We start from the raw sequence: 13,589 nt of genomic DNA, 5'->3' as shown, positions 1-13,589 counted from the left end.
GGGCCTTATGCCTATAGTCGCCTATAGTTTCTGACGTTAGTATTTAGAAATTCCGATTTAAAGAATAATTGATAACATTTTGATAGAATGATTAAATAGTAATGATTTGCTTTCATAAATAATTAGAATGCGCTGCGAAAGCTATGACTCTATGACGCATGAAATAACTTGACACTTTTAATCGAGCACTTCTTGAAATACCAACCATTAGTGGATTGGATGTAATAATAACAATACAAAAAGCGCAGGTACAAAAGAGAGAAAAGGAGTACATAAGACAAATTGTATTTCAAGAAAAAAAGAAAAAGAATAGTATATAAGACAAATCGGTCTCTGAATGTTGTATATTAAGTGTCAGAATTAATTTATCTTTGTTAAAACAGAAATCGCAATTTTTTTATTTATGATTTTTCTTTTAATTGGACCTACTTTAAATATTTAATTAAATATATCATAGTAATTTAATAATATCATGAAATCTTACTCCATGATTTTATTTGTTTACCCTTGATATAACTTTAAAACTATACCAAAACTTATAACTTTTCTCAAATCTTTTATCTGTCGATTTTTATCCAACTCTTGTGAAAGATTAGATCAAAGATTAGATTTTTGTTTCATTGGAACACTATTTAATGTTGACAGAACAGATTAATATTAGTAAAATACATAATACATGTATAAAATTAACATATCTTAAACTATACATACAAATAAATTAAATAAAAATAAATTTTAAATATGTTTTCTCGTGCATTAATTCTTTTAACAATCAAAAACAAATTCAATAACATAAATATATAATAAAAACGACAAATACATATGACAATTTGAAACAATTGATTAAACTTCAACAAGTAAAGTAAACTGTAAAATTATTGTATTTGAAATAGTCATATCAACATTGAGTATATGTTTAATGCTAAAAATATATACCACTAATAATAGGCATATTCAATCCGGATTTCGGTTTCGGTTCAGTCTTTTCGGATTTTTGGTATTTCAGTTTATAAAAATTAACTACCACATTGAATTCATATCTAATTTAGTTTGGTTTAGTTTATATACCATTGGTTTTTGGTTTATTTGGTTTTATACCAAAAAATCATATAACTATATTTATCTTTATAATAAATTAGTTTATATGATTAGAAATCAGATTTATTAAAAAAATAAATATATGTTCCTTACTTTGACTTTTAAATATAATATTTTATGTATTCTTAAAATATTAAAATAAATTAAGAAAACAGTAATATAATAATATAATGAGAAATACCCTAGGATATCACTAAAATATTTTGTCAAAAATATATACTTTAAGGATCAAAATGACCGAAATGTTTTATTAAATAGGTAAATATATACTTATACCAGTTATATTAACTAATTTAAACTTTAGAGTTTAGAGTTAAGGGGTAGAGATTTGAGATGATGTTTATCTCGTTTACATGTGCGCTAAAGTTTTTCTTTGTTTATAAACTCCCATGGTGGATGAATTTATAAAATATTAAAAAATTTAAAATGAAAATTTTAAAAATATTTTCAAAAAGTATTTTCGAATTTCAAAAAGAAAAATTGAAAAAGTTTGAAAAAGAATTTCAAAAAAAATATATAAAATTTTCGAATTTGAAAACATATAATCTGAAACTATAATTTATTTTTATTATTTATTTGTATTTATATATCTAGTGTATAAATGTCTTTTTACCTATTAAATGAAACATTGGTCATTTTCCTCCCTAGGGTTTCTTTTGTGACAAAAATTAGAAAATAGTCTATTTAAGAGAATTGCCCTAATATTATTAGCACAAATATTTACCAATAAAAATAAAAATCATGTTTTATTTAATTTAATGAAAATGAGAAAAAATTAACTTAAAAATAACAAAATTATTAAAATCAATGTTTTAGTTGTGAATATAATATTTATAAAATAAATTATATATATATATATTAGTTTTATTATAAAATTTATATATAAATATACTATTATATTTTAATTAATCATTTCTTCGATTTATCGGTTGGATCGGTTTATATACCGAACTATATCCATATATTATGGTTTCTTAATAAAACATCCATTCAATATATTTGGTACTACTAAATCTAAACCATTTTCTCTATTTTGGTTTCGTGTTTAATTTTAATTTGTTCCGAATTTTAATGGACTGAATACCCCTAACTAATAGTGTTAAAAAGTATTATGTCTATAAAAATGAAAACAAATATCCTTGCGCGATTGCGCGGATCAAGGCCTAGTTATAGTTACAACATGTTCCATTTTCTTTGAAAATTACAAATTCTCTTATTTCAAACAAGTTCAAACAGGAAAGTGGTGCCACAAACATTGACCATAATCTAATTCTTAAACCTATCTATAGAAAAAGTATTTAAATAGGAAAGAACACTATAAAAAATCAAGAAATCAAATACTCATGGGAATATTAGCTGGTGGTGGGATCGTATTTTGCAGGCAGATATGATAGGTATGATCAATATAATAAAAAGGTCCTTTTATTTATACCTTGTTTTTTACCCCAAAAATCAACATTTTTATTTCCAAATTTTTTATTTGACTAAGGGACCCCCTTGAGAAAGAAAACAATCACCAAGCCAAATAGAAAAGCAGATACATTTTGAGTTATATATGATTTCTTGGCTTGACTGCTTCACCAGTCTCAGTCAAAACAGAGACAAATAAGAAGTAAAAGAATCAAAAAGAAAAGACAAAGGAGAGTCAGAGATATAAACACAAAATAAGAGAAAATTTTCTGGCATTTCTTTGTCTTAAGGTTCAAAAATGTTTCTCACTTTTAATTTCTCAATTGTATCCAAAGTTTTTCTTTTATAAATGTATTTACATCTTTATCACTTGATTTGTATATTTTTGTAGGCAGAGGCAGTGGATAAGATTTGGAAGATGTCGATTAAGGAAACAGAAGAAGGAATAATGGAGGATGAGATTGAACCGAGAGGAAGCATGAAGAGCTTTCTATGGCATGGTGGTTCTGTTTATGATGCTTGGTTTAGCTGTGCATCAAACCAGGTTTTGCATCATCAATTTCACACACTAAACCATTAACATGTGTCCTATTTTAAAGGATTAAAAACAATAATAATTTGTTGGCAGGTTGCTCAAGTTCTATTGACACTACCTTATTCATTTTCGCAAATGGGGATGGCATCAGGTGTAATTCTGCAGGTTTTCTACGGTTTTATGGGAAGCTGGACAGCTTATCTCATCAGTGTTCTCTACGTTGAGTACAGAACTCGAAAAGAGAAACAGAATGTTAACTTCAACAACCATGTCATTCAGGTCACACTAGCAGATCTCTTATAGATTCAGTCTCCACCATTAGATTTTTAATACACAACTATACTGATATACATATCGTTAAAACACTGTGCAGTGGTTCGAAGTTTTAGATGGTCTGCTTGGTCCATATTGGAAATCAATAGGGTTAACGTTCAACTGCACATTCCTCCTCTTTGGTTCTGTTATCCAACTCATCGCATGTGCAAGGTTGGTTTAGCTATTATTTACCCGTGTATTCAGTATTGAGTAATAGTACCATATCTTGATTTTGTGTGTGTTTTAATCGTGTAATAACAATAATGAACAGTAACGTATATTATATAAACGATAAGCTGGACAAGAGGACATGGACTTACATATTCGGAGCGTGTTGTGCAACCACAGTATTTATTCCATCATTTCACAACTACAGGATATGGTCCTTTCTCGGTCTTGGCATGACCACTTACACCGCTTGGTACCTTACCATTGCGGCTCTAGTCCACGGCCAGGTCGAAGGAGTGACTCATTCCGCTCCAACTAAGCCCGTTCTGTATTTCACAGGAGCCACTAATATATTGTACACTTTTGGTGGCCACGCTGTTACAGTGTGAGTAAATGTTCTATGTCTCAACTGTTTATTTGTTTTTAAGTTTGCATGTTGAGGATTTGAATTTGTAGGGAGATAATGCATGCAATGTGGAGACCTAGAAAGTTCAAGTACATATACCTAATGGCTACACTTTATGTCTTCACCTTAACCATACCATCAGCTGCTTCCGTGTACTGGGCCTTTGGAGATGAGCTTCTCACACATGCTAATGCCTTCTCCCTCTTTCCTAGCTCACCATGGCGCGACGCTGCAGTTATCCTCATGCTCATCCACCAGGTAGGTCCGCGCATTTTACGTTCAGCAAATTTTTTAATGACTAAGAAATATAGATTTATAGATCCGTACATTTCCATGAGGCCAAACTTATACCATGTAATTGAACTCTTCTTTGAAGAGTATACTCATACAACTTGATATGAACCTATGGTCGTTTAGATTCTTATCCTAAATTTTTATCTGTTATGTCAACTCCTGGTTGGCAACTTGGCAATGTGATAAGTTGTTTTGGTATGTAATATAATAATCTGGTTGGCAATGCGATAAGTTGTTTTGTTTGGTATGAAATTTTAATAATTTCTATGCTGCAGATTATTACGTTCGGGTTCGCATGCACGCCACTATATTTCGTGTGGGAGAAAGTAATCGGAATGCACGACACAAATAGCATTCTGTTACGAGCCATTACAAGGTTACCAGTGGTGATTCCAATATGGTTCTTAGCCATAATATTTCCTTTCTTCGGTCCAATTAACTCAGCTGTTGGTGCACTCCTAGTCACATTCACCGTCTACATCATCCCATCACTCGCTCACATCCTCACTTACCGCTCTGCTTCTTCCCGTCAAAACGCGGCCGAGAAGCCACCGGCGGTGATTGGCGGGTGGAGAGGTGCATTTGTGGTGAACGTGGTGGTGGTGGTTTGGGTATTTGTGGTTGGTTTCGGTTTAGGAGGATGGGCGAGCATGACTAATTTCATTAAACAAGTTGATACTTTTGGCCTCTTTGCAAAGTGTTATCAGTGTCCTCCTCGTCACTGATGTTTGATCAGCCGATTTGAACGGGCAAGGGAGTGCCTATGAGCCAATAAACAAATTGCTGAACTTCTTAATGAACATTTGAAGTGTTATAATTGTTTTTCTTAGTTTGTAAACCTTTTACACATTCTTTCATGTTTTAAGCTATAGCCTTTTCACATATAAAATTATATCATGTTTGGTACTGGAGGTCAGTGGTTCCATTTGATAAACAATAAACAAAACTACTCCAAAATATGAAAGTACTACTCCCTGAGGTTATAACCCAAGCTTTATCAGAAGCTTTTGTTTTGATGTTTCAGGCTAACTCAACATCTAACGACATCTCACATCTATTAGAGTACCAAAATGGCATTAATGAAACAGATTATTAGAGTTTATCATATCTATACAATTTTAGTGTAACTAGTGTGGTATGCCACAAGTTAGGTTGATAAGTAATATCATTAGGCCACATCTAATAAACGTCATTATTCCCATGTGAAAGGATATGAGAACCAATGATATGATTTGAGTAAAGCCCTTTACTCTTGACAAAAAAAAAAGTAAAACCCTTTACTTTTTCTTTTATATATGTTCTTAAATCATTTTATCAACTTTTTTTTCTAGATAAAGTACGTTAAGTTATAAACACTAGTGGATTCCTTTTTAGAAACCAATTTTGGAGGTCCATTTAGGAGAAGGTTAGCTTTTAAAAAAGAAGAGCATGCTCATGTATGTAGGACATACACTCTTTGAATTTGTCGTACTCCTTAACGAACACTCCTGACACTCGTTTTCTTCCTTTTTCATCAACGTGATATTCTCTTTTTAATTTTCTATTTGGATTGCAAGTATTAGAAGTTTTAGTTAAAGTTAGTTCATGTATTATTCATACATTACAAGGTCAGCGGTGTTGTTGCTTAGCTTGCTGTATTACAAAGCCAAAGAATGAGCTCTAAGTGGCATGGAGTGTGAAGAGTAATATGTGTGTGTGTGTGTGTGTGTGTGTGTGTGTGTGTGTGTGTGTTGGAGTCTAGTCTTACAAAAACTAATATGATCTGTCCCCTACATTGCGTAAATGTAGAATTCCAAACTAAGTTTTAGTTTCTTAAACTTGTGTAAATAAAAAAAAAAGTCAAGTGTCTTACATTTTTATACCAATTTTTTTTATCTATTGAATTTTTTTAAATTACTTGAAAAAGAATATTAGCCACAGAAAACAACATTTTTAAAACCACTCGCAGAATACTGCCCATTAATAGTAAGATAATTGGGAAAATAAGTCATAATGAAATAGTTTTTGTCCTTTTATATTTTTGCATCAATTGGTCAGTTTAGAAAAAATATATTTCTAATGACGAAAATAATTATTAAAAATTATGTAGATTTCAGAAAATATTTAAAAAATTAATAGAATCATGAGAATATTTACATGTTTCAATATAAAATTAAATCCCAAAAACATTTAGGACGTGTTGATTTAGATTTGTTAGAATACAAATTATAATCCATTTATAAGGACAAAATAAATTCTCTTATTTATCTTCAACGTTTAACTTTTTTCTATGATCTATCCAAATATAATATATATATATATATATATATATATATATATATTGTAAGCTTTTTATTTCATTGTAAAAAATACAGAAAACATTTATTTATGTTTTATCATTTACTCAATCAGTAGATAAAATAGCTAAATTCTTACATGATAAAATTGAAACAAAAAACATCTACAATTTGGTTTGTCTCAATAAGATTTTTAGAATATTATTTAGAAAAATAGAATTCAAATTTCTGTTAATATCAAAATATCCTTAAAATAAATCAATTAATATTGATAATAAATAATTTTCGTAATTAACTTAAAAGTTTACTTAGGGGAGTTATTGGTACAAGGATTTTAGAAGAGTTCTGAAATTTTAAGATTCTATTATTATTGGTTTATGGATTTTTAAAGTTTTAATAAATCTCTTGTTATTGGTTTAAGAATTTTTAAAATCCATAAAATATTTGATTATTCAAAAAATTTAGTTTTCATTGATTTTGTAATTCTATCAAACTCTATTGTTATTGGAATATAAATTCTTTATGTTTTAACTCATGATACTCAACTTTGAAAATATCATGTTTACTCATAAGATTTGTAAAATCTGTATGATAACAACACACACTTCGGTCTTTACGAATGTTACACAAAAAGTGATAAATTCAACATTTGCCTATTTTAATTTTGTGACAAGAAGGACGTGGCACCATATGAAACCAATTTTTGGAGTATGAACCAAATCCTAAAAGAAGACAGGTGGTGAAGAAGACGATAATTGACCCAAGAATCAATACATGGAAAAATAACGACCATTCTTCTTCTTTTTCTCTTTGTCTTATTTTTTGATTTGTCATTCACAAAAAACTACAAAACTAGCTCATTCTAATCTTTTCATCTGAGAAGCAAGACATTATATGATAATGGTGAGGTGGAAGAGATTATCTCTATGTAGCTCACGAAGGAAAACATTATATATATATGCTTGATGTACAAAAAGTTGGTAGTTTCCTAAAAAAACTTGTATATATTTCCTTAAAAGGAAATTGATTTTGAGAAAAATATGTATGCAAATTTTTAAAATTCCATAACAATCAACGGAAATTCATACAAAATCTATTCAACTTTTAAAATCTCTCAACTTTTAAAATTCTCAGATTCTACACAAATTCTTGTCCTAATAACCCCCTTAATATTAAAAAGGAAAAAAAATACACTGTAAAATAAAGACATCAAGTAATTTATCTTCTGCTACGCCAATCTTCTTCTTCCTCTTCAATGGCTCCGGTTTGACAAACCTCCACCGCAACTCCCCAGCTCTTCTGTCACGACCTCCTCTCGGTTTCGAGTCAAGACCCTCGCCGGTCTTATGCTCCGTCACACCGGATCTCGCAACTACATGTTCGCCTAGCCACCGTGGCTCTTCTTCCATGGCGTCCAGTCCATCTCCACCGCTTTGCTCCACCACAAAATATCTCTTCCAGTCTGTCTCAACTCCTCCGTCGTGTTCTGAGCTATTCATATCGTCGAAATCATCCTCGCCGACGCGTTTCTCCTTGGTGTGTAAAGCTTAGAGCAACAATGGCTACTTTTAGCTTATTTGCACATTTTGTCCTCAAACTTTGTTTTTGTTTTAGACCATTACACTCTCATATTTGCAGATTGGTCCTCTTGAGTTTGCCATAAGACTAGCGTGTACAAATCTAACCCAAGAGAATATTACAAAACTGCAATCTTGGCCCTGGATTTTTTTATACCCCAAATGTCTTGAGCCAAAAAAAGACGAAAATATCCTTTCAAATGGACCCTAATCATTCCAATTGTGCAAAAAATCGTGGATGAAGATAAAAGATAAGGGTGAAAAAATGGGGGAGAATTAGAAAAATGGACATTTTGAACTTTTATTTATCTTTTTAAGATTTCTCGTATTTTGGCAATTCTAGACATGTTTTACCCTTTGTTCATTGGAAAATAGTAAATTTAATTTTAAAAATGTAAAAAAGTATGAAAACTATTGTAAACATAAGTATGAAAATTTATATGTTTAAATATCTTTTTTTTTAGAAATGTGGAATCATATTTTATTTTTTTCTCTACCTACGATTAGAATACTTATTCTCGTAATCTACTTAGTCTATAAATCAGATACTAACTTTTATACATAGATCTATCAAGGGTAGGTAACTTAAACTAAACTTTCTTGTACTTTATATTTAAGATAGAATTTGTTATGTTACAATCTAGTAAGATATCTTCAGTATACCGAGAACTAGATAACAACATATAGCTTTAACTTCATGTTGTACATTACATACTTTTTGTGTTATAACATGTTTTTCCTTTTACCTTATGTGGCGCTTAAGGAAGAATATGTTTCACACATACTCTATTGTATCCTGGATTAGGTAGGATACATATTTTAGGCAAGTCCGGAAAATATAGAAACTTCCATATTCGGTTAAAAATGTTTCCTAAATCTACCATAAATCTTTCAGAGAATATTTTCTCCCATGTTTTACTCCTTCCACGATCCCCTTCTCTTCATTCTTTGTGTTTATTTCTTCTTTATCAGTCTAACTTCTCTTCTCTCTTCTCTCTTCTCTCTTCTCTCTGTCAATACAACATGGTATCTTCTCTAATTGATACTTATACGTAATTTAAGCCTGTGATATGAAAACTTCTATATTTTGGTGAATATCTTTCCTAAATTTACACTAAATTCACACTAAATCTTTCATAGTATCTCCTCTTCCACATTTTTCTCTTTTTCGTTCTTTGTGTCTTTCTTCTTCATTGACAAAATAATATTTTCTCTCTATCCATACAAAATAGTTCTAATCTATGTAAAGTTGATGTATGAATGTCTAGTTATAGTGACGAGTGGAGTTTCATGGTAGACAAAAAAGGCGTTTTCGAATGGTAACATTAGAAACTATTACTCTGCTGGAGCAGCTCAAGATCATGGTGTGTGAGGATTATGGAGGTTATGTAAACAGTAAAACCAAACTCCCACACTTCATTTTCCACTTGCGTAACAAAGAAACTATTATAGAACTATAATTTTTAGTAATCTAAAAAAACAATTCAAGCACAACGGATAACATGTCACACTTTAAAACATGAAATAATTCTTCATAAAATAGCTAAAGACTGCTGTTGATTCATTTCTAGCATTTCAACTTGTTTGTAGCGTCGATGATGCTTTGCTTTGTTTCCACTCTCTGGCACTTGAACATTCCCTCCAGTGTAACTGCAGATTAAGGAATATCGCTCTCTCCAATTACAGATTCAGAGCAAAGCTCAAGAAAGCACCATGTTTACGTTCTTCCTCTTCTAGTTGCAGGCTGAACAAGTGATCGAAAACCTTCTAAACACACCCCAAAAAACATTAGTTACAAATTCGAGGAAAAAAGTAAAGTTTGTTTTTTTACCTTTTTTCATTCCTGATACAACCATATCTTTGACAGCTTGTGACCTGGAAATATGAATTGTTTATAACTCAAAAGAAATTCATTAAAATTTTGCTAAAAACTGATAAATAATCTTATAAAAACTGATCATTCCAGGGAGATGGTGTTTTTTTGGATGGGTCATGGAAAGACAAAGAGCTTTTCTCAGGATAAGGGTGGTACATTACACTGGAAGGTTTTGATGGATTAATGGGAGCACGGAATACAAGAGCGAGTCAGTCAACTTTTCACTCGAAGATTGAAGCTCTTGTATGGGCAATTGAATGTATGAGAAACTTAAGACATTATAGTGTTACTTTTGCAACGGATTGTTCTCAGTTGGTGAAGATGGTTTCGGAACCAGAAGAATGGCCTGCCTTTGCAAGTTATATAGAAAACATAAGGAGTCTAAAGAGAAGTTTCACACATTCGGAGATTATCTATGTATCACTAACACTCAATACAAAGACGGACGGCCTAGCACACAGTGCAAGAAAGTAACCGTCTTTTGTGTTCCACATGAATACAGAACCTCCAACCTGGTTATCAAAGTCTATATGAGTCTGTAATGTTGCCGACAAAAAAATCTTATAAAAACAAAACTTTCAAAGTGATCTATTGCAAATTACACCTAGTGGACAGTGTTACGCTTTTTGATCCCATCGCTTGCCATCATATACCTGCAGAACCAAAATTAAATTCAACAGATAAGAAAAACGAAGGACTTGATCTGAGGAGATTGTGAGATTTTCGATTTCGTTGTTTCTTCTGTAAGATAACATAATTAAGGTTAGAGATTCTAAAGGTCAGACAAAACACCGATGAAGAATTAGAATTCTTTCCAAGAACTCTAAATTGCCATGGATGGAGCCAAGAGCTATGGCGGAGAAGACAAGGTAAAAAGAAAGAAAATTAGGGTAATATGATACCTTCAATCGTGTCTACTGTGTTTTTTTTTCTTTTGTTTTTATCATTTTAATATTAAATCAATTACAAAATTATAATCTATAATTGTAATTTATATTAAGTGGTTAATTTAAGGGTATTATAGTATTTACAAGATTTGAAAACATATTTTCCTTAAAAATATGCTAAAAGTCTTATTGAGACAAATCAAAATTGATAGTGTCCCTTTTTCTAATTTTCCCAAAAAAAATTGTGGGAAGAGAAAATGTGGGAGATAATAACCTAAGAGAAATTTATGTAGATTTTGCGTAAGTTTAAGAAATATATTAACCGAAATATGGAAGTTTCCGTATTTTGTGATTTGCCTATAATATGTATTCTACGTTGTGCAACACTATAGAAAGAGTAGAAAGTTTATTCTTCTGTTGGTATAACATAAAATAAAAGGCAGAATAGGTTATGACACATAAACAAAACAATACAATTCATAGAGTCATTGCTATAAACTATAATAAAGCTACATGTACCCTAAAGACATCTTGCTAAAATATAACCTAACAAATAGAATATACAAGAAAGATTTGTTTGCTTTATATATACAAGATAGATCTATATACAATACTTAGTATCTGATTTAGATGACCAGAATGAATATTCTATCACAACTAGGACATTAAATAAAATATTATTCCACTATTTTCTAAAAAGAATTTTGAACATGTAAAAAGTGATACTTATGTTTACAGTGATCTTCATATTTTTATATTTTTAAAATTTAGTTTACTATTTTTTCCACTACATAAAGATAAAACATGTTCAAAATGATCAAAAGTGTCAAACGTTCTATTAGGACCAAAAAGTTGAAATTGTCTTTTTTTTTTTCCAATTCTCCATTGTTACATTTATGTTATATTCTAACCTTGTGTATTGGTTCTACCTTGTTTAGAATATGTATTATATATTTTGATTATTTTATGTTTTTAAATCTGAGAAAATCTAGAAAAAAATCTTAATTAATTTTATTCAAAATTTTCTTGTTTTTTTGATGTAAAGTTACATTAAATGACGTTGAATTCATTCCTTTTTTTTTTGAAAAGAATTCATTCCTTTTTTGATTCATCGATCATCTTTCTTTCTTCGTCTTCTTCTCTATCTCTTACTTATCAAATCAAATGGTTCATATATACAACATACTAGTGCTCCGTATAAGCAGTACCGGTCCGTAACAATTACACGCCTAAAGCAAAATAAAAAAGATTAAGCCTAAATCACTGGATAGAATCGAACTCCTCACTTCACATTTAGCAAAACACAACTTTACCACTACACCACATGTGACCTTCAATCATTTTGCGCCCCTGTTTATTTAAGAAAATCTGGCGCCTAAAGCAGCTGCTTGCTGTGCTTTAGGTCAAGGCCGGCCCTGCGTATAAGTTACATATATATGGAAACATGAAAACACAATAATATATTATCTCTGTAACTAAAAATTGTAAAATACTTTCAACTTCAAATACATTATACATGTAATAGCAAAAAAAGGAATTATCAACATAATCCGACGTACCAATACAGTTGAGCAGGAACACGAAGATTTGAACCAAAAATTTTAAAGGCATAATAGTTGCAGTACATTGTTGATTTCGTCTTGGAAATAATCATTTTTTCATTGAGAATAACATGGTATCAGACTATCAGTTTTTGGTAGTCATTATTATTCCAGAAACGTGTTGTAATTTTAATTTAGTAATCTCAAACATTCACCTTCATTCATGATGGTTTCATATGACAGCAAAACTAGGGGTGGGCACGGAGCGGATATCCGGAATTTTAAGGATATCCGTGATCCGATCCGTGCCTTACGAATATTTGATTTTTCGATCCGATCCGATCCGTAATTTTTCGGATATCCGGAACATCGGATATCCGCGAATATCCGAATTTTTTCCGGATATCCGATTCGATCCGTAAAAAATAATAAAAAATTAAAAAAATAAAGAAAAATAAAAGAAAAAGAAGAAAATTTGAAATAAAATAATAATATTTCATTATTTTTTTAATAAAAAATTACATACTTTCAAAATTTTTAATAACTAAATAATTAATTTAGTGAATAAAAACATTATAAAACTTATATAAAGATATAAAAGTATGTATATTTATAATTTTATAAACATGTATACATATATATGTATATAACGGATCGGATCGGATATCCGTTTCTAAAAATATTAGTATTTGTGATTTGCTTCGTCTTTGACGGATATTGGATTTTATTATTTGCTTCGATTCGTTAAGTTACGGATATTCGGATTTTTCGGATCGAATCGGAACGAATAACGGATCGAATCAAAATTTACGGATATTTTGCCCACCCCTAAGCAAAACCATCATGAATAGTACTGTGGATTATTACTCCCTGAAAAAAAGAGATAAATTATGTGAATGTTATTATTCAATCAGGTTAAATATCATGTTAATGAAACCATCATGTTAGATTATTGGATTGATTTATTTTATTGTCAATTATATTTGATATATATACTTTGAAAGATTAAATGGACTAATTTAGATACTTAATCATTTTAAGAATATTTTAATATATTAAGAATATTTTAATACTAATAATTTTAAAAATGTTATACACAAACATATAAATTAAAAAATTAACATATAAGAAAAAACAGAAAAGTGTTATATATTTACAGAAAAACATAAAATTACAAACCAAAATTATATCCGCGGGTCAAGATAT

The 13,589-nt window shown here is 30.2% G+C and overlaps 1 protein-coding gene across 1 annotated transcript; it reads left to right on the top strand.

Annotated features, from left to right (window-relative positions):
- The first annotated feature begins 2,647 nt into the window (after window positions 1–2,647).
- Window positions 2,648–5,137, top strand: LOC130509698 (auxin transporter-like protein 2). The gene is made up of 7 exons (XM_057005877.1): window positions 2,648–2,798; window positions 2,900–3,052; window positions 3,137–3,322; window positions 3,417–3,529; window positions 3,630–3,911; window positions 3,983–4,190; window positions 4,502–5,137. The coding sequence occupies exons 2-7, from the start codon at window positions 2,927–2,929 to the stop codon at window positions 4,949–4,951; spliced, it is 1,365 nt and encodes a 454-aa protein (XP_056861857.1). The 5' UTR covers window positions 2,648–2,798; window positions 2,900–2,926; the 3' UTR covers window positions 4,952–5,137.
- The last annotated feature ends 8,452 nt before the right edge of the window (window positions 5,138–13,589 follow it).

Source organism: Raphanus sativus, chromosome 3 (assembly GCF_000801105.2).
Source record: "Raphanus sativus cultivar WK10039 chromosome 3, ASM80110v3, whole genome shotgun sequence".
NCBI lineage: Eukaryota > Viridiplantae > Streptophyta > Magnoliopsida > Brassicales > Brassicaceae > Raphanus > Raphanus sativus.
The sequence above is the reverse complement of the archived record's forward strand: the minus strand, read 5'-3'. Positions and strand labels throughout refer to the sequence as shown.

Excerpts from the sequence above, each read along its gene's own strand:
- LOC130509698 (XM_057005877.1), top strand. The coding sequence starts at position 2,927 with ATGTCGATTAAGGAAACAGAAGAAGGAATAATGGAGGATGAGATTGAA. Across the intron at positions 3,323-3,416 it reads TCAACAACCATGTCATTCAG|TGGTTCGAAGTTTTAGATGG; the intron begins GTCACACTAGCA and ends AACACTGTGCAG. Across the intron at positions 3,530-3,629 it reads CAACTCATCGCATGTGCAAG|TAACGTATATTATATAAACG; the intron begins GTTGGTTTAGCT and ends AATAATGAACAG.